Source organism: Sebastes umbrosus, chromosome 20 (genome assembly GCF_015220745.1).
Source record: "Sebastes umbrosus isolate fSebUmb1 chromosome 20, fSebUmb1.pri, whole genome shotgun sequence".
Taxonomy (NCBI): domain Eukaryota; kingdom Metazoa; phylum Chordata; class Actinopteri; order Perciformes; family Sebastidae; genus Sebastes; species Sebastes umbrosus.
The window spans coordinates 22,064,444-22,086,956 of record NC_051288.1 but is presented as its reverse complement, the minus strand read 5'-3'; the positions used below and the strand labels follow the sequence as shown (position 1 = coordinate 22,086,956).

The 22,513-nt window shown below is 41.1% G+C and overlaps 3 protein-coding genes across 5 annotated transcripts in view; all 3 read right to left on the bottom strand.

The window, feature by feature from the left end:
- Window positions 1–203: 203 nt before the first annotated feature.
- On the bottom strand, window positions 204–5,473 carry si:dkey-21e13.3 (uncharacterized protein LOC100150043 homolog). Its single transcript, XM_037755867.1, has 5 exons — window positions 5,013–5,473; window positions 2,864–2,971; window positions 2,125–2,247; window positions 1,874–1,999; window positions 204–1,156 (listed from the first exon to the last, which is right to left on the bottom strand). Exons 1-5 carry the CDS (start codon window positions 5,107–5,109, stop codon window positions 684–686), a joined length of 927 nt encoding a protein of 308 aa, XP_037611795.1. The 5' UTR covers window positions 5,110–5,473; the 3' UTR covers window positions 204–683.
- Window positions 5,474–5,796: 323 nt separating this feature from the next.
- On the bottom strand, window positions 5,797–12,031 carry si:ch73-127m5.2 (uncharacterized protein LOC561202 homolog). Of its 2 annotated transcripts, none has more exons than XM_037755866.1 (5): window positions 11,759–12,031; window positions 9,224–9,533; window positions 8,291–8,491; window positions 8,068–8,197; window positions 5,797–7,991 (listed from the first exon to the last, which is right to left on the bottom strand). In XM_037755866.1, exons 2-5 carry the CDS (start codon window positions 9,492–9,494, stop codon window positions 7,520–7,522), a joined length of 1,074 nt encoding a protein of 357 aa, XP_037611794.1. In that variant the 5' UTR covers window positions 9,495–9,533; window positions 11,759–12,031; the 3' UTR covers window positions 5,797–7,519. The 2 variants fall into 2 exon arrangements, with proteins under 2 accessions (XP_037611794.1, XP_037611793.1); XM_037755865.1 differs by having other exon boundaries at window positions 9,224–9,886; window positions 11,759–12,030.
- A 2,437-nt stretch (window positions 12,032–14,468) lies between these two features.
- Window positions 14,469–22,513, bottom strand: part of kif19 (kinesin family member 19) — a 36,993-nt gene continuing 28,948 nt past the window's right edge. Inside the window, exons 8-20 of one of the 2 annotated variants that reach the window (XM_037755659.1) lie at window positions 21,173–21,319; window positions 20,944–21,066; window positions 20,292–20,448; window positions 19,969–20,143; window positions 19,609–19,807; window positions 19,220–19,490; window positions 17,865–17,989; window positions 17,598–17,761; window positions 17,377–17,482; window positions 16,807–16,930; window positions 15,914–16,302; window positions 15,562–15,730; window positions 14,469–15,441 (exon numbers count right to left, since the gene is read on the bottom strand). In XM_037755659.1, coding sequence (XP_037611587.1) covers window positions 15,338–15,441; window positions 15,562–15,730; window positions 15,914–16,302; window positions 16,807–16,930; window positions 17,377–17,482; window positions 17,598–17,761; window positions 17,865–17,989; window positions 19,220–19,490; window positions 19,609–19,807; window positions 19,969–20,143; window positions 20,292–20,448; window positions 20,944–21,066; window positions 21,173–21,319 — 2,253 coding nt within the window. In that variant the 3' untranslated portion in view covers window positions 14,469–15,337. Of the gene's footprint in view, window positions 15,466–15,561; window positions 15,731–15,913; window positions 16,303–16,806; window positions 16,931–17,376; window positions 17,483–17,597; window positions 17,762–17,864; window positions 17,990–19,219; window positions 19,491–19,608; window positions 19,808–19,968; window positions 20,144–20,291; window positions 20,449–20,943; window positions 21,067–21,172; window positions 21,320–22,513 lie in introns of both variants that reach the window. The other variant, XM_037755658.1, reaches the window with a different exon arrangement.

Here is a 22,513-nt window from a genome sequence, read left to right as displayed (position 1 = left end):
ATATGAGGGTTGTGGAGTTTTTTTTTTTACCAACACAAATTGGTAATTTGTGATCTCCAACTGTGCAGGAAATAGTAATGTGTTAATTGAGTGTATGTTTTTGTCAGTATGCAAGAAAACACATTTTTACCCTAAAATCAATCATTTGTGTGCATGAATTAACAGAACATAAACAACTTTATTGCATAAAATATTACATTATTTACAAACTCATTATAAAAAATATCATTATAGCATTAATTTTTAAGGTTTTCAAGTTTGGATACATTTATAGCATTCAACTATTGCACAAAACCCAGTACTATAATAATATAATATAATATAATAATATATATAATTAATATAATAACAGTACCGCGTGGCATCGGATACCATGATAGCTGAATCTCTGAAATGAGCTCCGACTGACTGTATTTAACATTAAGCGAGAGGTTGTAAAAGTCAAAATGCCAAAGAACGGAACAAAAGTAGGAGATAAAAGTCAACAGGAATAGACAGGAGACATGTGGAAGCATTTACAGTGTGAACATGTCCAAGTGTGCATGTCCAGGTTTATGTTGAGTAAACGTTCCCCTGATGGTTTGGTGTGTAGCTACCAGTGATTTGTGGTGTAATTAGAGAGGTTATAGTACTCCCCTCAGAGTTTTAGCTGCCTGTGAGGTCAGTTTGCAGTATTTGATGTGTCAAAGGAAAGTGTGGAACACGCGAGTCTTCAGGCTCTTGATTCGGGGAACGTTCCTCGTAGAGAACTTGATCACCTTGTACAGATTTGAGCAGCTTCCCAAGCCGGAGAACGGGAACCAACGAGTGGTCCGTTTGTTCCCGTGAAGGTTCCAGAAAGAGGAGGAGCAACGCTGGAACACCTCGATGTTGACCGCGTACTGACCCGGCGCCCACTGAGACACGCACACCAGAGTCACGGAGGAGGCGAAGCCACAGTTGTGAGGAGAAACGCCATGAAAGACGGACTCCCCCGGCCTCATGGACGCACCCCTCTCCCAGACCATGCCGGCCTCCTCGGCCACTCCCATGCCGCTGAGGTTACAGAGGGCCTGCAGGCACACCTCCTCCAGCGCCTCCTTATCAGGGAACCGGAGCAGGATGGCAACAAGGCGAGGCACCGCACCTCGACGGAGGAGCAGCTCCTGCAGCTTAGCTGAGGGGGACAGAGGGGGAATAGTCTTATGTAATGACACATATGCTTTACAATTAATCCTTTTCGTTATCTTAACCTGTTTCTGGCATTGTACAGCGTGTATACTCCCTTCTGTTTCCACCTAGACAACAAAAGAGCTACACCAAATGTTTTTTTCCCAGCAGAAGAGAGCAGTCTATGCTCGCGACACAGTGCAGTTTGAGCTCATGTTTGAGCTGCGCTCGCTGCTGGATTCAGCGCACATCACAGCGTGCAGCGCCCAAAGTTAGGCTTTGCTCGACGCAGCAAAAAGCAGTTGTGGCACAGCGCAAGCCGTTGGAAATAACGGGTTTCAGAGTGCAGCCGCGTTGTCGCGTTGTGTCTGAAAGGACCTTCAGGGCAGATGTTGCAATCTGCAACCTCACCGCTAGATGTCGCCAATCCTACACACTTTGGAGCCATCTAGTGGTGTGGTTGCAGTTTGTAACCAACTGTGTACCCCTCTGCTCATTCCTCCCTTTCCATTGGTAGGGAGTTACCTTAGTGGTAATGTGAGCCGCTGAGTGCAAAACCGTGGGCTCATTCTAAGCTAAGGAAAACACAACGATTCTTAGTTTCAGGTGATTTTACACGAATGAAAACATAGTTATAAATATCATGTTCTATTTCTGCTAATAGATCCCCCGAAATCCTACACATTGTACCTTTAAATAACATTGATTGGTTAATTTGACTTACAGCTGTCATAAGCCATGCGTGAGATGGCTCTTACGGTGTGGAGGAGCAGTTCTTGGTCTGGACTGGTCAGCACTGATAGCACAGCCGTAACCAGACCGGCGTCACCGAAACCTTTACGAACCACAGCTGACAGGAAACAAAATCAATGAATGAACGTAAAACTACACTGATAGAAGATTTAAGATTCAACATCCAACAGGAAATGCACCTCATAAATGATGGAGCAACATCTATCTGTGTAAATAACTTACATTCTTTGGCGAGTTCAGCCACCAGTTTGGCGGTCAGCAGAGCGAGAGGCCCTCTGCTCCTCAGACACAGAGACAGAATGGGCAGGATCCCACTGATCACCACCTGCTCAGCAGCACCTTTCTCTGGACACAAGCGGGAAATACACATGTAAACACAACACTGATACTCTGATATTATAATCACTCAAATAAAACCAACGCCAAAGAAAAGTAAAAAGATGAAGTTGCATGAGGTTTTAATCGATATATGTTCCTTTAATGATTGATGGTACTGAATTGAATCTGTTTCTACTTCCAGCGTGATCTCTGACCCGTCTTTACCTGCTCTGCCTCTCTATCCCCTCGCTACGAGACACACATACAGCTTAACGTCTATCAAGGACTTATAGTTGTCATACACCTGATCCCCTCACAGCCTCTCAACCCACAGCTTTCCCATCTCTTACCGGTGTGGCTTTTGCCTCCAGGTTTTATCGCTCCAAGTGGGGAGCTGTTATAATATAGCTGCCACTAGGAGTGGGAGGCATTACGTATGGAAAGACATAAATATGTAAATTACACGTGGCAGCAGGAGTGTCGGCATTTTGCAATTCAAATCACGTCAAATGTAAGACAAAAAAATAACCCTGAAACTCATCGTTATATGAAACCCAGACTTGCCTTGATGGATAGAATAACCTAGAATATATTCCAATTAGAAACGAGATATCACAGAGTAAAAGAGTGTAAATGAACTCACTCCTCTCCTTAATGGTGGTCAGCACCGTGTTCAGATGTGGTTTCAGTTCGTCTGCGATCAGCTCCAGACCGAGGACTCTGATGGCTCCTAATGCATAGTTCAGGTTGTCTGTGGGGAGATATTAAGACATATTAAGAGCCATAAGATGGGATGGGACATAAGTAATAGGCCAGCAGGTATGGATGCTGAAAGTCATTACAGTTGGGTGAGAGATGAAAACATACAAGAGAAAATCCTGGGAGTATAAAAGCAGTACCAATGGGAGACTCCATTAGAACAAGAGCAAAGAATTCTGCAAAGAATTTGACTAATTGTGCAAAGATACACTTTATTTCTACATATCCTATTTGCAAAACAACCAGAAACCTGCTTCTGCTCTTTCTGGTTTACATCCAATGAGCTTTTCTTGAGTGTATGTTGCTGTTTGTGGCAGGACTAAAGTCTGGTCATGTCTTGAAGGTAACCCACAAGTTGCAAAACTCTTGCGAGATGGTTCAGGTCAGGCATTGACCTTGAATGGTTATGGTTAGGCATTGACCTTGGTTAGGAAAGGTCGTCAGGCAGCGAGTCTCACGGGAATTTCCGCACGTTTTCGCAACTTGTGGGTTACCTTCTAGACACGAACCTGAAGTCTACAGTCACGTGAGCAGATCTGTGAGGCTAAATGCTAACATCAGCATGCGAACATGCTCACAATGCAGGTGTAATGTTTACCATGTTCACCGTCTTAACTTGGAGTGTTCGCATGCTAACATTTGCACATAACAAAGTACAGCAGAGGTTGGTGGGAATGTCATTAGTTTTGCAGGTATTTGATAATAAACCAAAGTAACTGGACAAATAAAAATTCTGATCTGATGGTTAAAAGCTCCAGATGAAAAGTTATTACAGTTTATCCCAAGGGGGGACATGAATATCTGTAATATTTCATGGCAATCCATCCATGAGACCTTTCACTCAAAACCACAAATGTCAACCTCACGGCCATTTTCAAAGGGGTTCCTTGACCTCTGACCTCAAGATATGTGAATGAAAATGGGTTCTATGGGTACCCACGAGTCTCCCCTTTACAGACATGCCCACTTTATGATAATCACATGCAGTTTGGGGCAAGTCATAGTCAAGTCAGCACACTGACACACTGACAGCTGTTGTTGCCTATTGGGCTGCAGTTTGCCATGTTATGATTTGAGCATATTTTGTTATGCTAAATGCAGTACCTGTGAGGGTTTCTGGACAATATTTGTCATTGTTTTGTGTTGTTAATTGATTTACAATAATAAATATATACATACATTTGCCTAAAGCAAGAATATTTGTCCACTCCCATTTTGATAAGAGTATTAAATACTTGACAAATCTCCCTTTAAAGTACATTTTGAACAGATAAAAAAATGCGCGAGTAATCATGGACTATCATGCAATTAATCGCGATTACATATTTTAATCGATTGACAGCCCTAGTAACAACACAACGGTAATGTAAATTGGCAAAAATGAATGCAACATTGATGTTCACTGTGATGGAGTACAGTAAGAAACAATGGCTGCATGGAATAGTAGGAAAAACACATTAACAAATCAAATGGATGGATGCATTTGAGCAATAAATTTAAAGTACAAATGCTTTTTATTTTATTATTATTAAGAGTTAAAGTAAAACACTGGCATGATCCTTTAAGAATTCATCATGACTGAAAGATCACAAGTTTGACTCTCACAGGTGTTTCCAGTTAATCTGAAGCTGATTAAACATCCGCTCAGGACCGTGTGTGCTGAGCGTGTTCAGAACAATTGATTGACATCTTCCCGCCTCTCTTCTTAGCTTTGTTGCGCCTGTTAGGGGGCGGGACAAATAACACCTGTATTTATTCTTATTGGTGGATGAAGATTTGAGCAGAGGTCTAATCAGCCAGAGTAACTGAATACACCTGTGTGGGTGTTCAAAGGCAGCTGTGAAAATGTGTGTGAATGAACATTTCCTCCCGTCAGAAACTACTACAAAACAGTTAACCCTTCACTTGTCTAATGAAACTGCCAACAGCATTATGGTCTGGTTGCAGCAGCAGGTGTTTAACTTCTATGAATGAATAAAAGGTATTACATTAACGTCACAGTAGCACATCAACCATGATACTGGTCCACTCACCGTTTGTTGTGTAGGGCTGCAGTTTGCTGGATCTGCGTTTATCCCTGTGGGAACGATTGTAGGTGTACATGAGTGGCACATTATGGTGTCCCATCATGCACCGGCTCTCAGGTTGACATCTTCGTGCAGAACACACAACACATCTTTATTTGTTATTCTCCTTTTGACAGATTTTTCTTTCTCTTTTAGTGTACCGACCTCTCGCTTTAATCCCACCGCTGCACTGCCTTCCCATCATGCACGCTTGTTTTGTGCAGAATAAAACGCTTGTCTTGTTTTACTGCACACGCCTGTCGAGTCGGTCTTCGTTGTACTCCTGCTGGCTCTGTCCCCTCTCGGGGTTAATACGGAGCAAATCCTCACTAAAGCTGTTCACTCTGCCCCTCCCCGAGCGAGTGTGGGCGCAGGTAAGGTATTAGCACTTGGCTGACTCTGCTGAGTGTGTTCTTACAGCCCTAGAATCTCCCACAATGCCCTTCAGCTACTAATAAATCCGAGCCAAAACAACAACACAGACAGGTGGGCATCTGTTCTTGTACACAAGTGTATTAGTTGGCATTTTTCCCAAAATGCAAAATGTTGGACAGAGTTGGACTGCAATTCTTCAGCCTGATGTCTCCGTATAATTTAACTTCTCTAAATGATAAATGACTGAACATGATCGACCCATTTTTGCTACAATGTTGGAGTCATTTAAACTCCCAAATTAAATATATGATCAATACATTTAGGCACAACTTGCTCCATTTATGACATCTATGACAAGACAATAACAGAGTCAAAGTAGTTATGAAAACTAAATCTTTATATTTTATTTGACTTTTGAGGTTCCAGTAAAAACAATCTAGTACGATAGACGTTCAAATCTAACCAATAAATACAACAGAGAAACAGACATTGTATCACCAGCAAAAAATATAATCCAGACCTCTGATATCATCTGTTCTACATTAAGGGCTGTACGCCTGTCAGTGTTCAACATGATTACATCTATACATACATCGGTGGGGATGTTTTGTTCGTTCGCTGAAAACATAGAATAAAAAAATAATATATAATTGGGTTCAGTTAGACTACACACATAATAAACCTGCTACTAAACAAACAGAGGGTTCATTTAAAGGCATTTTGGGAAATGTGCTTACTAGATGAAAAGATCAATACAACTCTCATGTCTGTAGAGTAAATATGTAGCAGCAGCCGGTTAACTTAGCTCAGCGTTAAGTCAGGAAACAGAGTAACAGCTAGCCTGGCTCTATCTCCACAGCGCTGTGTCAGAGCTAAAGAAAGGTCTGGCTCCACATTATCATTCTGGTACAGAGGGAAACAAAACGCTCTGGCTTGTTTGTATTTCTTTAAAACCAATCACAATCGTCTTGGGCGCCGCTAAGCACAGGATGCAGTGACGGTGCCCTCGCATAATAGACAGTGCAGATAGCGGAAGGAGAGGAGAAAAGACTAGACCGGCATTGCGTCATCGTTACCAGAAAAGCTGGTGTGTAGCGGGTTAACTGAGGCTTTCACACTAAGATTTGAGGCACATAAGATACGTGACTACTCACTGCCAGTGTGGAAAATCGCTAAATGTTGCTGGTGACAGTGACTACTGATGGATAAATTAGCTCTGCTGCAGTACGGTCATACAGCCTAGCAGCATTAGACTGTCGTCTTCAGCTAAATCTCAGCCTATAGATCAAACAGTTGGTTATAAACACGTTGGTTATTTACAGACAACACTTAGCCTAACATGATTCAATCAGATATGTATCATTAAAGTATCACGAACGCTCAGGTTCAGGCAAGGTGGCAAAATAATTATTAGACATGTGAACAGATGTTTGTTTAACAAGAAATAAATGCCTACAAACTTGTCAAAATTACAATCAAAACCTACGTCAAATGCACTGAAATCTATGGGATCTTCAGTTTTATATCCCCCGAAAGGAGGCATGGCCTTGGCGATGACTCAATGCGAGTCTGGTCTATGCCGGCTGACAATAGGCGGCCAATGGCAGACTTATACCCACAGTCTATATCCGGTGAGTCAGACTAGTCCAAAGCTAAGGAAATCAACCTACCGGAACTTCTAAAGCTCACTAGTGAACATATTATATCTTGTTTGTTTAATCTGTACAAAAAAACAAAGTGTAAAAACGAGAATTCAACGTTTTACGGCCAAGAAATAGTCCGGCACGTAATGCCCCCTCTTTGGACAGAGCCAGGCAACCTGTTTCCCCGTTTCCAGTCAGCTAACCACCTGCTGGCTCCAGCTACATATTTACAGCACGGACGTGAGAGTGGTATCGATCTTCTCATCTAACTCTCTGCAACAAAGCTAATAAGTGTATTTCCCAAAATGTCCAACTATTCCTTTAAGTTGGACTTACAGAGGAGTCATTACATGATTGATGCTGAGCTCAACACAACTCTGATCTCCTTCACAGGAGCTCAACTCGTACAGTTTCCCTTTGAACGGGCCTATGATTGGTTCTTCATGTGACCAGTTGTCAAACAGTTCCGGCTGCGTTGAGTCCACTGGAAACAGTCTCATATCCAACAGAAACCAGCGTAAGGACATTACTCTCCACGTCATCTGGCTTGCACTGCTCCGCCTGGGTTTCCATAGGAACAGCAGCTCCCGTTTCCTGCCTCGTCTTCTTCCTGGCTCGGCCTCGCCCTTTGCCTTTTAAAATGGTCTTCCCTTGCTCTTTGACCCCTCCGCACACCTTGTGAGGGTTCTCGTTGTCGGTCGGGCGGGTTTTGCGGTGGCGCCTGCGGATACGCCTCATTGGCGGACCGGAGTCAGCCGGGTCCGACGCCGCTGCGCCGGACAGGATCCGGATCTGCTGTTCAATCACCATAACGATCATGTCCAACGCAACGTCCAGCATTCCCAGACCCAGACCGTGAGTCACGTTGTCAAACGCTCCGCTGTTGACCGGGTCTTTGAAACACTTCCTCATATCCTCCAGGTGGTTCCTGAGAGAAAAAGAGAAAGTTATTACTCTGTTTATCCGAGGAAAATACAATTACAACGAGGACATACAGTACATACTTAGTTTCAATAATTTTGGACCAGTGTTGAACTGTGTTGGTCTTGGGGATGAGCTGTTTGGCCATGTTGCTGTAGTCGATGTAGTCATGGGAAAAGTCCTTCATATCGTCACACAAAGCTCTGGTGTCGCCTAAACACACACACATTAAAACACAGTTTAGTTCTTAAGAGTCTTCTACGCATCAAATGTAAACATCCGTCCACACTAACACACATCTGTCACCTTCAGTGAGTTTGGAGAAAGAGGAGGATACGGAGGTAGTTGTGCTTGGCGTGAGGCCGAGTACGTTCAGTGACTCCAGGAGCGTTTTCTTGCTGGCCGGGCCTCTGCTGACGCGAGTGTAGGCTGCCAAAGAGCGCAGGGACATCTTCTCCGGGGCCTGCAGCCGCCGTTTGATTTCATCATACGAGATGAGATACTTTCCTAAAATGAGATTAAAAAAAAAAAGTTTTCTCAGCAAGGAATGTAACAGATTATTCTCAACAAATAGCATTTTATTAAATCTGAATATCAAATTTGCTTCTCAAATCTGAATCCCTTATCATATATATTAAGGTTTAACTTTAAATAATTCAAAGTGACAAAAAGTTGTAAATTACTTAAACGAGCAGTGTATGTGCATAACATGAAAATGTGAATGGCCCACTCTAGAGACAGTGTTGTAAGAGTAGCGTAGTTCAGTGGTTCCCAACCTATTTTCCTTGAAGCTTCCCCTACTTGTATCTAAGAAAAGCTGTGAAAATGTTGTTTTTGAAAGGCTAAACGGCAACAAATATGGATTGAAGTAGAAATTTAGTTTGATTTTGCTACCAAGTAGCAAAAAATCTATATTTTTAAACAAATTTTTGTATAAATTATCCAGTAAGTGTGTTTTTATGATTTTAGTTATACATGCAAATCTAATTGACGACCTCAGAGCAGAAAAATCCTGGCGCACCCCCTGTGATCTTTGGCGCCCCCCTAAGGTTGGGAACCACTGGCGTAGGTCATTTGGAGCAGAGCCAATGGGAAATGAGTGGTGAAGCAAGAGAGAGAGCGGCGGCGACTGCAGGGAGTAACGTTATCGACACACTGTAATCTTACACACTGACTCAAATTATACATTTGCTATTGAGCTAAATAACTGGTGTTTTCTTCAAACGAGTGGCCACTTACGAGCTTTAGATCCTTTCATGTTGGGATCCAGGAGTGACGACACCTCTGCAAAAGGCATGTGAGTAACCGACTCTGAATTTGTGCTTGAGTTTGGCGGCGAGTCTTGAATCTGGACCTCAACCTCAGGCTGGACTGGGGCAGAAACCTGCATCTGAGGCATCTGAATATGAGGCTGCATGGCGTGCATCTCCATCTGGTTCTGGTCCAGTGGAACCTGGCTTTGCACTTGAGGGAGGATCAAGGTGTTTTCAGGTAAACCCTGAAGCCCCATGCCGCCTTGTGCAACATTACCCGTTTGGTCCGAAGACACCTGAAACATGCCCATTACTGGTTTTACTACGGTGAAAACCATGTTCCCCTGAGCATCCAGACCCACCATCCTGGTAGACGGGTCCATGTCTTCACTGAAACGTTACCTTGAGGCTCCAGAGGCTTTAATTATCAGATCAGGTTACCTTAGAGGCCCATGTAGTGTTACAGTACACTCCTCTGTTCTTAAATGGTTATGGTTACAGCTGACCTGACAAAAGGGGAGCGTAAGCTGACTCTCTCTCTCTCTAGTCAAAGTAAAACCTCCCACATTGAAACTGTTAGAGCATTTCACTTTCTTAGTTTCATGGAGCTTATTATCTCTCATAGCAACACCACAGCAGACGTTTCATTCTGAAAGAGAAAAAAAAAAATAATGGTTAGTACCAATGGATAAGTTGGCTTTGTAACTGACCTCCATATTTAGGAGGATAAAATGTATTCATCCTACATTGTGTGTCTTTGGATAGTTAAGGTGAAATCTGTGTTTATATGGTGGAAATCCCCTTTATTGACAGTACACAGCCACATGGCTGACATGAGCTGGTTCACTGCAACAACTGACTTCATTGCTAAGAGTGAGAGCTGAAGTTTGTTGCGGGAAATCTGTCCACATTTTTACATTTTATATATTTAATACTATCTAATAAGTAAGAGTATGATGGTATTTAAGTGAAATTACCAAAGAATATTATAATAAAACCATGAAACATTAGGATTATTATGTGAATAACATCATAATATTACGAGAAAAAAGTCAGAACATTACGAGAAAAAAGTCGTAATATTAAGAGGAAAAAATCGTAATATTAAGAGAAAAAAATTGTAATATTAAGAGAAAAAAGTCATAACTTTACGAGAAAAAAATTAAATAACACGTAAAATTACTACCTTACAATATTATGACTTTATTCTCTTAATATTATGACTTTATTCACATAATATGACTTTATTCTCTTAATATTATGACTTTATTCACATATTATTCTCATAATATTATGACTTTATTCTCTTAATATTATGACTTTACTCTCATAATATTATGACTTTATTCACATATTATTCATATAATATTATGACTTTATTCACATATTATGACTTTATTCTCTTAATATTATGACTTTATTCACATATTATTCTCATAATATTATGACTTTATTCTCTTAATATTATGACTTTATTTTTTTAATATTATGACTTTATTCTCATAATATTATGACTTTATTCTCATAATAATATTATGACTTTATTCTCATAATATTATGACTTTATTCTCATAATAATATTATGACTTTATTCTCATAATATTATGACTTTATTCTCATAATATTATGACTTTATTCTCATAATAATATTATGACTTTATTCTCATAATATTATGACTTTATTCTCATAATAATATTATGACTTTATTCTCATAATAATATTATGACTTTATTCTCATAATAATATTGACTTTATTCTCATAATAATATTGACTTTATTCTCATAATAATATTGACTTTATTCTCATAATAATATTATGACTTTATTCTCATAATAATATTGACTTTATTCTCATAATAATATTATGACTTTATTCTCTTAATATTATGACTTTATTCACATAATATTATGACTTTATTCACATAATATTATGACTTTATTCTCATAATAATATTATGACTTTATTCTCATAATATTATGACTTTATTCTCATAATATTATGACTTTATTCTCATAATAATATTATGACTTTATTCTCATAATATTATGACTTTATTCTCATAATAATATTATGACTTTATTTTTTTAATATTATGACTTTATTTTTTTAATATTCTGACTTTATTCTCTTAATCTGAGATTTATTTGTTTTCTCTCTCAGAAGCAGCTCTGATGTAAAAATTAACAACTTTAGAAAATAACCCTAAAGACGAGCTTTTCCTTCTTTATCTGTCATTTTAAAAACATTTTATTATCACAGTGGTATTTTTTGACTTGTAGAGAAACAACTCTGACTTTTAATCTCTAGATAACGTAAATCACACAACAACACCACATGTATCTACTCATAACACTAACATCCATCATGGCTGCCAGGCGCGGCCGGCAGTGGTTCTTTCAGGCCGGAGATGTTGAACTAAAGCCGGGTAAAACTGGAGCGAACAGTCGCGGTTCTGGACCGGGACAGACCGGATTGAACCGCTGCTCTTGGATGCAACTAGTGCCGGCTGTCCCACTCACCGAGTTCCCGTCTGATTCCTCCTAAAACGACACTGATCCTAGAACGGTCCGAGTCCGAGCCAGCGACATTTTTCCTCCTTCTCTGCTGCAGCTTCGGCGGGTTGCAAATCAGCTGTACGTGCACTACCGCCGGAGAGCCGGATTCTCAACGCTCATTGGTCGACGGACGTGTCAATCACACAGCGCGTGATTCCTCATTGGATAAGAGTGCTGTCAGTAGAAGAAGAGGAGGCGGTACTTCCGGTTTTAGTCTCATCCAGATGGATACAATGGGATGAAAATCTTGTATTTTATTCTTTTGTTTACATCTGTTTTTATCTCACAAACTTGTTATAAATTATAATAATTCAATAATAATAAAGTAAAAAATATGCAAGTGCAAGAAAGTGAGCTTGTTTTAGGCTGACAGATAATTTCACTCCAGCTTTTTGTATTTGCAATGTGGTTATGTGTATATATATATATATATATATATATATATATATATATACATTTTATTAACCTTTATTTAATCAGGTAGTACTCATTGAGATTATTAAGAATCTCTTTTGCAAGAGAGACCTGGCCAAGACAGCAGCATTTAAACATACATTAAAGTTTCAGACGCCACAACGTAAAACAAATGCAAAATAAATACATAGCATAATATAATATCATACAAATCAAGTGTTTGAAGCCAACGTTAAAGTGAAGATATTCAGGAACACAGACAGCTCCCGATTGACTCTGCTTCTAGGTCTTTCATTAATGTTTTAAATTCATCAAAAGTAACTTTGTGTCTTAATGCACATATTCGTACATATTTCTTAAATTCTCAATTATTTTATCATTATTTATATTTCTCATCATATATTGTGTTATATACTGTAGCATTATGTACATAATGTACATGTTAAATACTCCTGTATTTATATTTTCTTACATTTCATGCACTATACTCATTTTTAACAGTCTCTTCTGCACTATATTCACTTTTTAAATAGTCGTGTATCACAGCTGTTACCCTGCACTATATTCAGTTTTAACAGTTTTCTTCATCTCCTTGTATTTTTATATCTGGTATATTTTTCTGTACTTTGCACTACTAACTTTTTACTGCCTTTTTACTAACATGTTTTGCACTATGGAACTGTGATGCTGGAAACTTGAATTTCCTTCGGGATCAATAAAGTTACTATCTATCTATCTATCTATCTATCTATCTATCTATCTATCTACCTATTTATTTATTTATGTTTATGTAAGAGCAACTGTAATGTCCCTCTAGGGATCCATGTGATTCTGATTTAGACAATTGGTGCAAGAGTCTGCAAGAAGCAGATCATTTTACTGGGTTATCTGGATGATTGCTAACTCGCTCATATCTGGAACAAAAATAAACTGTTTACTCATCAAATTCATACAAACATCTGTGATTATTATTATTATATGGGCAGGGGTGGATGCCCTTGCCAGATCATGACTAATCATTCCTCAGAGCACTGATTAGTCATGTCAGTGAGTTTTAAAACTAAATAATGAATTAGAGCTTTCGCTGTGTATTGCAGAAAGGTTTATGGTCACAGAGCAGTTTTTCATCTCTGAAATGATGGTTTTGCTACCAAAATAAATCATCCTTCAACCAGAAGACGGAATAATACGCCAGCTTTTTTCCAACAACACTCTATCATATTTATCCTGATCTGTATTTTCTGAATAGTTGCCTATAATCCTAGGGTATTGGTTTTCAGGGATAATTTATATTCACTATAATTCCATGCATAAATAACACAATGACAGAATGTATGACCACTTTGATCATGGGTTTCATACACTTTATGTAATAAAACATCTAAAAGCAAAAATCTATCAGATGAAGGACGCTGGGACAAAATCTTATCAATTGGGGGTCTAATTTGTGTCAATTTTGGGGGTCCTTGACGTGAAAAAGTTTGGGGACCACTGTCCCAGGGTAAAGTCTAATTATAGGAAATAAAATAGCACAGACAGAGACTTGCTGCTTATGATAAATAATAAATGCAACCTCCAATATCAGACCCCAAACTTGAATTATAAATGCTAAATCAAGCAAAGTTAACTACTCAAGTTTCTCTATAGGAAAAACATGTGTGTTGTAATTAGGGAGATGGTCCATCAGATGGTGTACTGTAGCTTGGATGCTGGATAGATTAATTGTCTTTTGCTCACGTGACAACTGTTCACCATCTAGTGGACATTTTAGAATATTACACATCCAATCAGTAGAATGAATCCTATTAGTCTCACACTTCTTTTCCATGACATTATAGAAAATTTAAATCTTACAATTCCCAAACTGTTCGGAATACTTTGAATGTAAGCATTTGATTCAATCATTAATGTCTTCATTAAGTTTTTTCTTGCATGCTCATGGAGGATCTCTTGTTGGGTCTCTAAATTATAGAGTACTGTCTAGACCTGCTCTATATGAAAAATGTCTTGAAATAACTTCTGTTATGATTGGACGATATATAAAAATAAATTTAATTGAAGTGGAAATTACTTTAGAAATGTCATGGTAACAGATTGTCCTTAATTTGCACAGATGTGTAATGTGACAAAACTAACATTATCACGACACTCTCTTTTTCTCTCGTTCTTGAAACCACACAATTCACTGCGATAAAAGTCGTCTGCTTTTTATTGCAGCCAGCGATTTGTTTGTTTTCACCGGGAAAAAAAGAAGAAGCAATTTTTCACTTTATCTCATTTGAATTTATTTGGGTACAAATAAAAAAATGTACAAAATAAAGCATAGAAAGTAGTAATTATGAAAACAAATGTCGCTGACAACAACATAAAAGAAAAGGCAACAGTTAAATAACTCAGTAAAAATAACAGCCGACTAATCTGGAAAAAGCAACTTGCGGTACAACACGTCTACACAAACAGACATGACATTAAACGGTCACGTTTGGGTAAGAAAAGGCATAGACCCGGGCCGTGTGAGAATAAAACATTGAGTTTCAATCCAGAAGTGCACAACAATCAAGATGATCAAATATTAGTGTGTCATTTAATTGAAACAACCTCACTACAAGAAAAAATCCTATGCTGAAACAGTTTGACAGTAGGCCATTTCTCATTATACAATTTTTACATTGCCGTTAGTTTAATATCCTCTCAGCTTTTGTATGCTTCGTCTAATAAAACCAGTCATTTCAATGAGGTTGAGCCTCATAAACATCCCCCATTAGCTTCATAACAAGCACTGAACATGACCAAACTGTATATACTCATAGTGCACAGACATTAGTACAGTGTTGCATTCATAGTGAGCTTGACACCATCCTGACTTGAGGATAACACACAATTCAGCACGACAGCAAAGTGGAAACACGTGACAGAACAGAACACGGACCGTACGTCTAGCAATCTTTGGCGTCTGTAGGTGTCAGAGCCTGTCAGCGCCGTCACTCGGTGTCGTACTGCCTCACACAGTCTGGCCTGATGTCAGTCACTGAGGGGTTAACTGTTGGGCTGGGGGGTGCGTTGGGTTCCCCGCCAGGCTCAGCTGGTGTTAGTGCTGGTGTTGAGGATAAATTGCTGGTGGTTGCTCAGTCAGTGTCTGCGTGTGCGCTGGCCCCCGGTGCCCGTGGTGGTGATGTAGAGGAGGGGCTGAGGCTGCCGCAGCTGGGGTCCTCGCTTCAGGTTATTCATGTGGCCTGTGGAGGAGTCTGCATTAGAGCCTGTAGGAAGACATTACAAAACAAAGCTCAGTAAAAAAGGTCGCTACAGAGGAACGTCACTTAAGTCTACTAACATTGGCAGTGACAGTGTTTCACCTGTTTGCTGGATGTTGTGCGGCGCCCTGATTTTGGCGAGAGGAGGGACCCCTCTGTACTGGGGGCGGAGCAGGGGAGCCTGGGGATGAGCGTTGTTGTAGAGATAGTGGTCTGATGTGCTGTCCAGAGGACGGAACCTCTGAGCTGTGGTCGTCTTGGTTTGAGGCAGCTGCAAGCGAGAGGAGGAAGAGATTAACTCACGCAAACCTTTCTTCCCCTTAGTGGCCACAAAACACTTGCTGCTTTGTGTGAGCTGCATTAATACTTCATGTAAACATCAGTGTCTCCTGAGGACAAACTCATAAATGTGACAATAATATTACTCTTCACGCAGAATTTAGAGAACACTCACTGCTTGACCGGTGACCTCGAAAGAGCGTGAGCGTCTCTTCTTGCGGCGAGCCTCAAAGTCCACTTCGCGGGGCGTTTGGTTTTTGGTGGCGATCTGGCGGTTGCGTGGGCGTGTCCAGGTCACTTGGAGGCCGGGCCCCTCGCCCGTGCTGCTGGACAGGTTGTCGTCCGAGGTGGCGTGTCTGAGCTCGGGGCTGGGCTGCCTGCCGCGCCGCATTGGCAAACCTCTAGGGGGCGCCTCACTCAGAGAGAGGCTGCTCTTCTGCTTCTTGGGGTCCAGGGGAGATGGGGGAGGGGGTAACCGCAGGACGTCCACCTCCAGGGCTTTGGAGCGCCGACGGGCTGCTTTTACCACGATGTTCTGGACCCCCTTTAGGATCTGCTGCCGCTCTGCAGAGACACAGGGATATGTTTGTTATTTTACTTTATTCACTTTCTTTACCACATATTAAAGGGACTGTACGTAAGTTTTTACACATAGAAACATTTTTCAATTGTTTTTTATTGCCAATGTGTGAACAGGTTGTTACTTAACCTAAAAAATGAGACCTTCCGCGACTTTCTGGGTTTCCTCTATCAGCCTGTAGACTGCTTTTATTGTGGAGAATGCGGGTAATTTTTTCTGGGAAAATCCAACGGATGTGACGTCATGCACGCTTGCAAGTGCCTTAATTTCCGGCTCTGCTACAGGGCTAACAGTGTGCAACGATAGCTAACGTTTGGTTATAAATGGAGTCCCCTAACGCCAACAAACGACCAGCCCCCATCACAACAAACAGCAATTTCTGATTCTTCCATAGAGCCCCTTTAATGGGATACTACAAAAAGAAAGTTAATTACTCATAATGCTTTTATTGGCACAGCTAAACATTCGTTCATTCAAGAACCTCTTACCAATTTGTGACAGAGGGATGTCGGCCCCGGCCTCGCTGCTCTCGGGCGAGGAGTCCAGGTGGCTGCTGACGCTGTGGCTGAGATGGCTGTAGCTCAGAGAGCTCTCAGGAGCCAGCGGCTGCAGCTGCAAACACGGAGGTGCAGAGTGTTACATTATGATCAGACATTCACTGCAGTCCTTTGCTTCCAGACGAGGTCAGACTGAGTGCCATCTGAATCAATTCCGTGCCTCTCGACAATTAATTTTTTCACTTTGAATAGGGCGTTTGGATTCTCATAACTCTTCTTACTTCATCTCATTCTATGAGTCACACTCCTGGCACATTTGCACAAAGAGAAAAATTAGATATTTAAACTTATGTTGGAGTTTCTTTTGTGGAGGAGCGTGGGTTGAAAATGAAAATGTTCTACCAGAGTGAACCATCTGTGTGACTTTAATTCAAACAGGAACCCGTATAGCTTGAAGCGAAAAGCAGCACCAGACTAGACTGTATGAATTCACAGCATGAGGCAGCTCTCAGGGATAGCTATTGAAAAGGAGTGAATGCTGCTTGTTAGAATTGTCCTCACCTCTCTGTTGCCTTTCCCGTTTATGTGGATGGGAGGCGGGGTCACGACAGCCGAGTTTTTCAGCTGCCTGGCGTGAGGGCTGCTCTTAAAAACCCTGTTGTTGTCGCTGACACGGGGAAAGAGAGAGAACAATACTGAGAGATGAACTTGAGGTTTTGTGATGTCACTAAATGCAGTTATAGATTCTAAATGTGAAACATATGAAGAAGAGGTCCTCTTACAGCTCAGGCTCATGCAGGATGGGGGGCAGAGTGTGTCTACGGATTTTGGCTTGGCCTCGTCGGTTATCGGAGCACATGTTGCGTACGCTCTCCTGGTCCGAGTCCATGTCCTGCATGTTGTCACGACCATGACCGGGCAGGGTGATCTTGGGTAGAGAGCCCTCCTGGAAATGATTATGAATTATCAGTATTAGTATTCATCTAGGAACCTTATTCATATTTTTGTATAATCTAGTCTCTAAATGTTATTCGTCATGCAGGAGCTACCTTGATGGTGTGTCTGGTGGTCACTTTATCCAGGGCCATGGCTCTGTCCAGTTTCCTCTCATCCAGCTCCCTCATGTACATCTCATACAGCTCCTGGAGGTGAGGAGGAACCAGCAGACTGTGGTCTGGAACACAAACATATAATTCAGTAAACCAGAAATTCACGGTGCCTAAACCAAAAAAAACAGACTATTCATTGGCGATTAATCTGCAGATTACTCTCTTGATTAATCAGTTGGTATTTAAAACATCATTTCAACGTTATTAAATATGTTCCCACTGAGTAATTTCACGTTGAGAATATGTTTAATAGGTGTGTATTATACGACTATTTGTCTGTAGGTGTTTAGTTTACATTAAGGTCATTCAAGGTTGAAAAGCAAGTTTAGTAGACGTCTAGTCTTAGCCTAGACGTTGTAGTGCTTATGTTAAATATTTACACATTAATTTCCCTTTATGCATTTTTAAAATATGTAATGATGTTTTTAAAATGTGGTCTAAAACCAGGCTAAATGTAGTGAATAAATCCTGTGGTCTATATCAGAACTAAAGCATAGAGGCGATGTCAAAATACTTCTATTGCTCAGAGGATTGTTTTGGCTGAACAACAGTTCAAACCCCCAAAAGAAATAGATTTTTTTTTAAAGAAAATTGCATATATTGTTAAATAGGTGCACAATATGACTGGGAAGGTGATCTAAAAGGGTTAAAAAGGCATTTTTCATTTCATCTGGACTTTAATAATAATGGAAAAATGCCTCTTCAATAATAATCTATGTGTATAAAGGGGAGTTTCATTGAAAACAAACCCAATAAATAAAATAACAAAAAGCCTGCCTCTTGCACAAGTATCACTAAGTTCTGCCCTGATGCAGGTAACTTAGTGGAAAGGTGTTCTTTAATATTCACTCCAGCTAAGTTTCATCTTCAATCAGAAAAGTTAAGACAGCAAAGAAGTCTCAAAAGGGCCTAAAGATCAGAATTTCTGACTGGATCTGCTAAAATGAGGTCTGCATTAATGCAACGAAGGATCAGAAAGCCCTCAGTGTGCAATCCTCCACCTCTCTTGAGCCCTCAAGAAAGTGTGTCATCACACACTGATTGGCCAAGAGGGGAAATCCTCCAAGCTGCTCTCAGTTCCTAATTAGGAGTCGGTCCCCACACCCTGCACAACAGGTGAACTCAATAACCCTCCAATCAACTCAGGGGAACTGTGACATTCGGCTCAAATGAATTGGAAAAAGGGAAATGACAGAGAAGAAGCCAGATTTGTGGAAAGGACCGACACAGTAATGAACCAAACAACACATATTAAATAGAGGCTTTTCAACACATTTTGGAGTTGATAGACTCACCAACAATGAACTGTCTCTGCTGCTGTATGATCTCGTCACACAGGTGTCTGTGCTGCTCGAAGCGCTGCACCACAAAGTTTTTGTGGCGGATGACGTTGTCCTTGAGCAGCGCGTTGGACTGCATCTCCGTGTTCTCGATCTCCAGCTCGTGGACCTTGCAGAGGAGGCACAGGACCTCGCGCTGCTCCTCTGAGCTCACCCGCTGAGGCAGCAGCTCCTCCAAGCGCCGGGCCCGATCCCGAAGCTCCACAAATCTGCGCTCCAGCGACGCCTTGAGGACGAGAAGAGCGGTCTAAGACGTGTGCACATTTTGTTTTTTCTGTTTCTAATAAAATCACATCCGAGCTTCAGACTATTTAGAAGCCATTAGAAGAGAAAGTAGTTCCTACCTTCTGTTTGTGGATCTTTTTCTGTTCAGCCATGAGTGTCACCAGGTTTTCTCGGGCCATCGCCACCTGCTGGGTCTCTGTGCTGTCTGGAGGAGACTCCGGGGAGTCAGAGTCCTTCTCGCTCTCGTCCTTATTGACACTCTCTTTCCTCCTTTCGGCCCGCCACTTCCTCCTGCGTCTACTCCGCTCCTGCTCCCAGCTAGGAGATAGAAAGACATACAACCTTTCTGTCAACTACCTGTATTCCTGAATGTCACATATTGCTGTATTTATGCTATCAGATAGGGGAGGAAAGAAAGACATTAGGGCTGTCAAAGTTAACACGAAAATAACTAAAAGATATAAATCCTAAACACTGACTCTGCAATGGTTAGCAGGTGCTTGGAGGTGTCGATCTGGATCCCCATGTTGCTGTTCTCCAGCTCCATCAGATTCCTCCTGATGTCCATCTGTTGGCGGAAGGCATCCAGGAGCTGCTCCCTCAACTGGTCCATCTCCGCCCGACTCTGGTGGCTGGAGTGGGCCTGGACCTCCGCTATGAGAGAAGAGAAACGATGATGATGAGCAGGGAGGAGAGGAGAAAAAAGGAAATAAAACAGGCAGTGAATACAAATATTAGAAAACAGCTTCATCTGGCAGATATTCTTCTTGTGCTGGAGGAGGCAGCGTGGACAAGACTTTACCCTGGACATGGCGGATGTCAGCCCGGTCTGGGTTAAGCTGGCGGCTCGCCTGATCTGCAATCTTCTTCTTGAGCCGCTGGATCTCGCAGCGCAAGTCTGAGATGATGTTGGTGTACTGAGCGATGTGGTATGACACATTTATCAGGTTCTTCTTTACCTGAAGCACACAGTGACGACAAAGACAAAAGACAAGAGTATTTAACATATTTATATGGGTCTCAAATTTCACACCGAAAGCTGCATTTTCTAACTCCAAGTAGCTTACTTTGGTTCTTGGAAGGAACTACACATAATGAAATGTTATTAAATGGTAATTGCCATTTCGACATGTGAACAGGAGGAAGCGCCAACTCTGTGATTAGCGGACAACCCGCTCTACCTAAAGAGACACTGTAAATACGATTACTGAACCTGGATCTGCTTTATTGGCAACAAATATCTTACAATCCGGAGTAAAAAGCTGTAACTATATCTACTCATCCTTACGAAGATATATTAAAACAAAGTGTAATATTACTGCCTAATTATACTATTATGTTTTATAGTGAAGTATTATTTCAAGAAATGTTTAATTGTATCATTAAATCCACTCGTCTCTATTTAAACTGTAGTAAAGATAGATGAGGCTAAAACATGAAATATGAGTTCTCACCCGTGTTCGAATGCTTTTGGCACGGTCGGCGTACGCCAGCGTGTTACGAGACTCCTCAAAAGCCACAGAGGCGGGGCTTATATGGGCTATCATAACAGTTCGGCTGTTCCCGCCCAACGAGTCCTGTCAATCAAAGACATCAGAAGAAAAAAAGAATACGAGAATGAATCACAAAATACAGTAAGGATATCCTGGAGATGGTCCCCTGTAAATTGTTAAATTGCCGTACCTTCAGTAGTCGAGTCAACTTGCTGTCTCGATAGTTGACGTACTTGGTGCCGTTTTTGTCACTCAGGGCGTTGATGCAGTTGCCCAAAGCCAGGAGGGAGCGGTTGATGTGGGCCCCCTCTTTCAACCGCTGACCCCTATTCTGGGTCTAATAGATAGATAGATAGATAGATTTAAGGTTAAGGTCAATCAAATCTGATCGCACTCGCACAGTCCTGATGAGACAGATAAGCTGAGTTTTTGAGTTTAAACACCTTAATAAATGATACTTAAAGATGTTTTTTTTTTGTAACTTGTTGCCTATTAAGTGATGGATATTTAATGTTAGAGAGCAATACCCTTTGGCCACCAGGGCACCCTAACCTCTGAAGACTCTTGGCTGTTTCCATTCTTGCCCAGGAGATGGCATTACCTTCTCAGCTTTTACTAACCGTGTTCACTCCTCTTCTTCTGAGGCAGAGAAAATGTTCCCTGTTGCTTCAAGTGACAAACAGCTCCCTGTTCTGCTCAATTCCTAATGGAGGCCATATGTGCTGTCCATCAATAGTAGGGCTGTGAACCTCTCAAACCGTCTCCATGGTAAGTAAGTGCTCTCTCTCTCTCACTGACTGTTTGCATGTTGTTCTCATGGGCGTGCAAGGAGGTGGCAGTGTTTAACGTGGCATCAATAACGAGCTATTCATCTGACCTCGACAAAAGCAGACTCAACAAACTGAACAAATAACTTTCAACATCCTCACTTCACTGCATAAAAAGAGTACAACAAACTGAGCAAAGACTTTTCAATGTCCTCACTTGACAGCTTAAAAAGAGAAGGTCAAAGCAATAATAAAACCCAGAATGTGAATCGGCTCTCGCATGGTCTTCTCATCCTGTCTGACAATGCAGCGCTGCTCTCCTCCACTCAAGTATCGACCGCACTGGTGCGACACCAGGGACGATATTCTCCACAGAATGAAGCTGGCCCTGCTGTAAAAATGTTTCATTTGAGCAGCCATGAAAGTCCTTATCATCTTCAATATTCTATATTTTTACTACTTTTTCTTTTTTGTGAATTTGTTTCTTTGTAAAGGGTGTGTTTTATTATAACCCCCTACATGCTGTATGTGATTTTTTTTCTTTTGTGAAGCTGCAAAGCGTCGTCACTAGAACGTGATTCCATTTGCCAAAAGGTTGGTGTATTACTTTAATAAGCTACATAGCGGGGCATAATGGCAGATATAAAGAGGTTTTTATTAAAGTCCCTTGAAGTTTATGGGAACCTCAATTCTCAGGACTGTTGTAAAGGTACGCTGCCAAGCATCCCCAGAGAGCAGACGCTCACAGAGCAGACGCTTGTAAA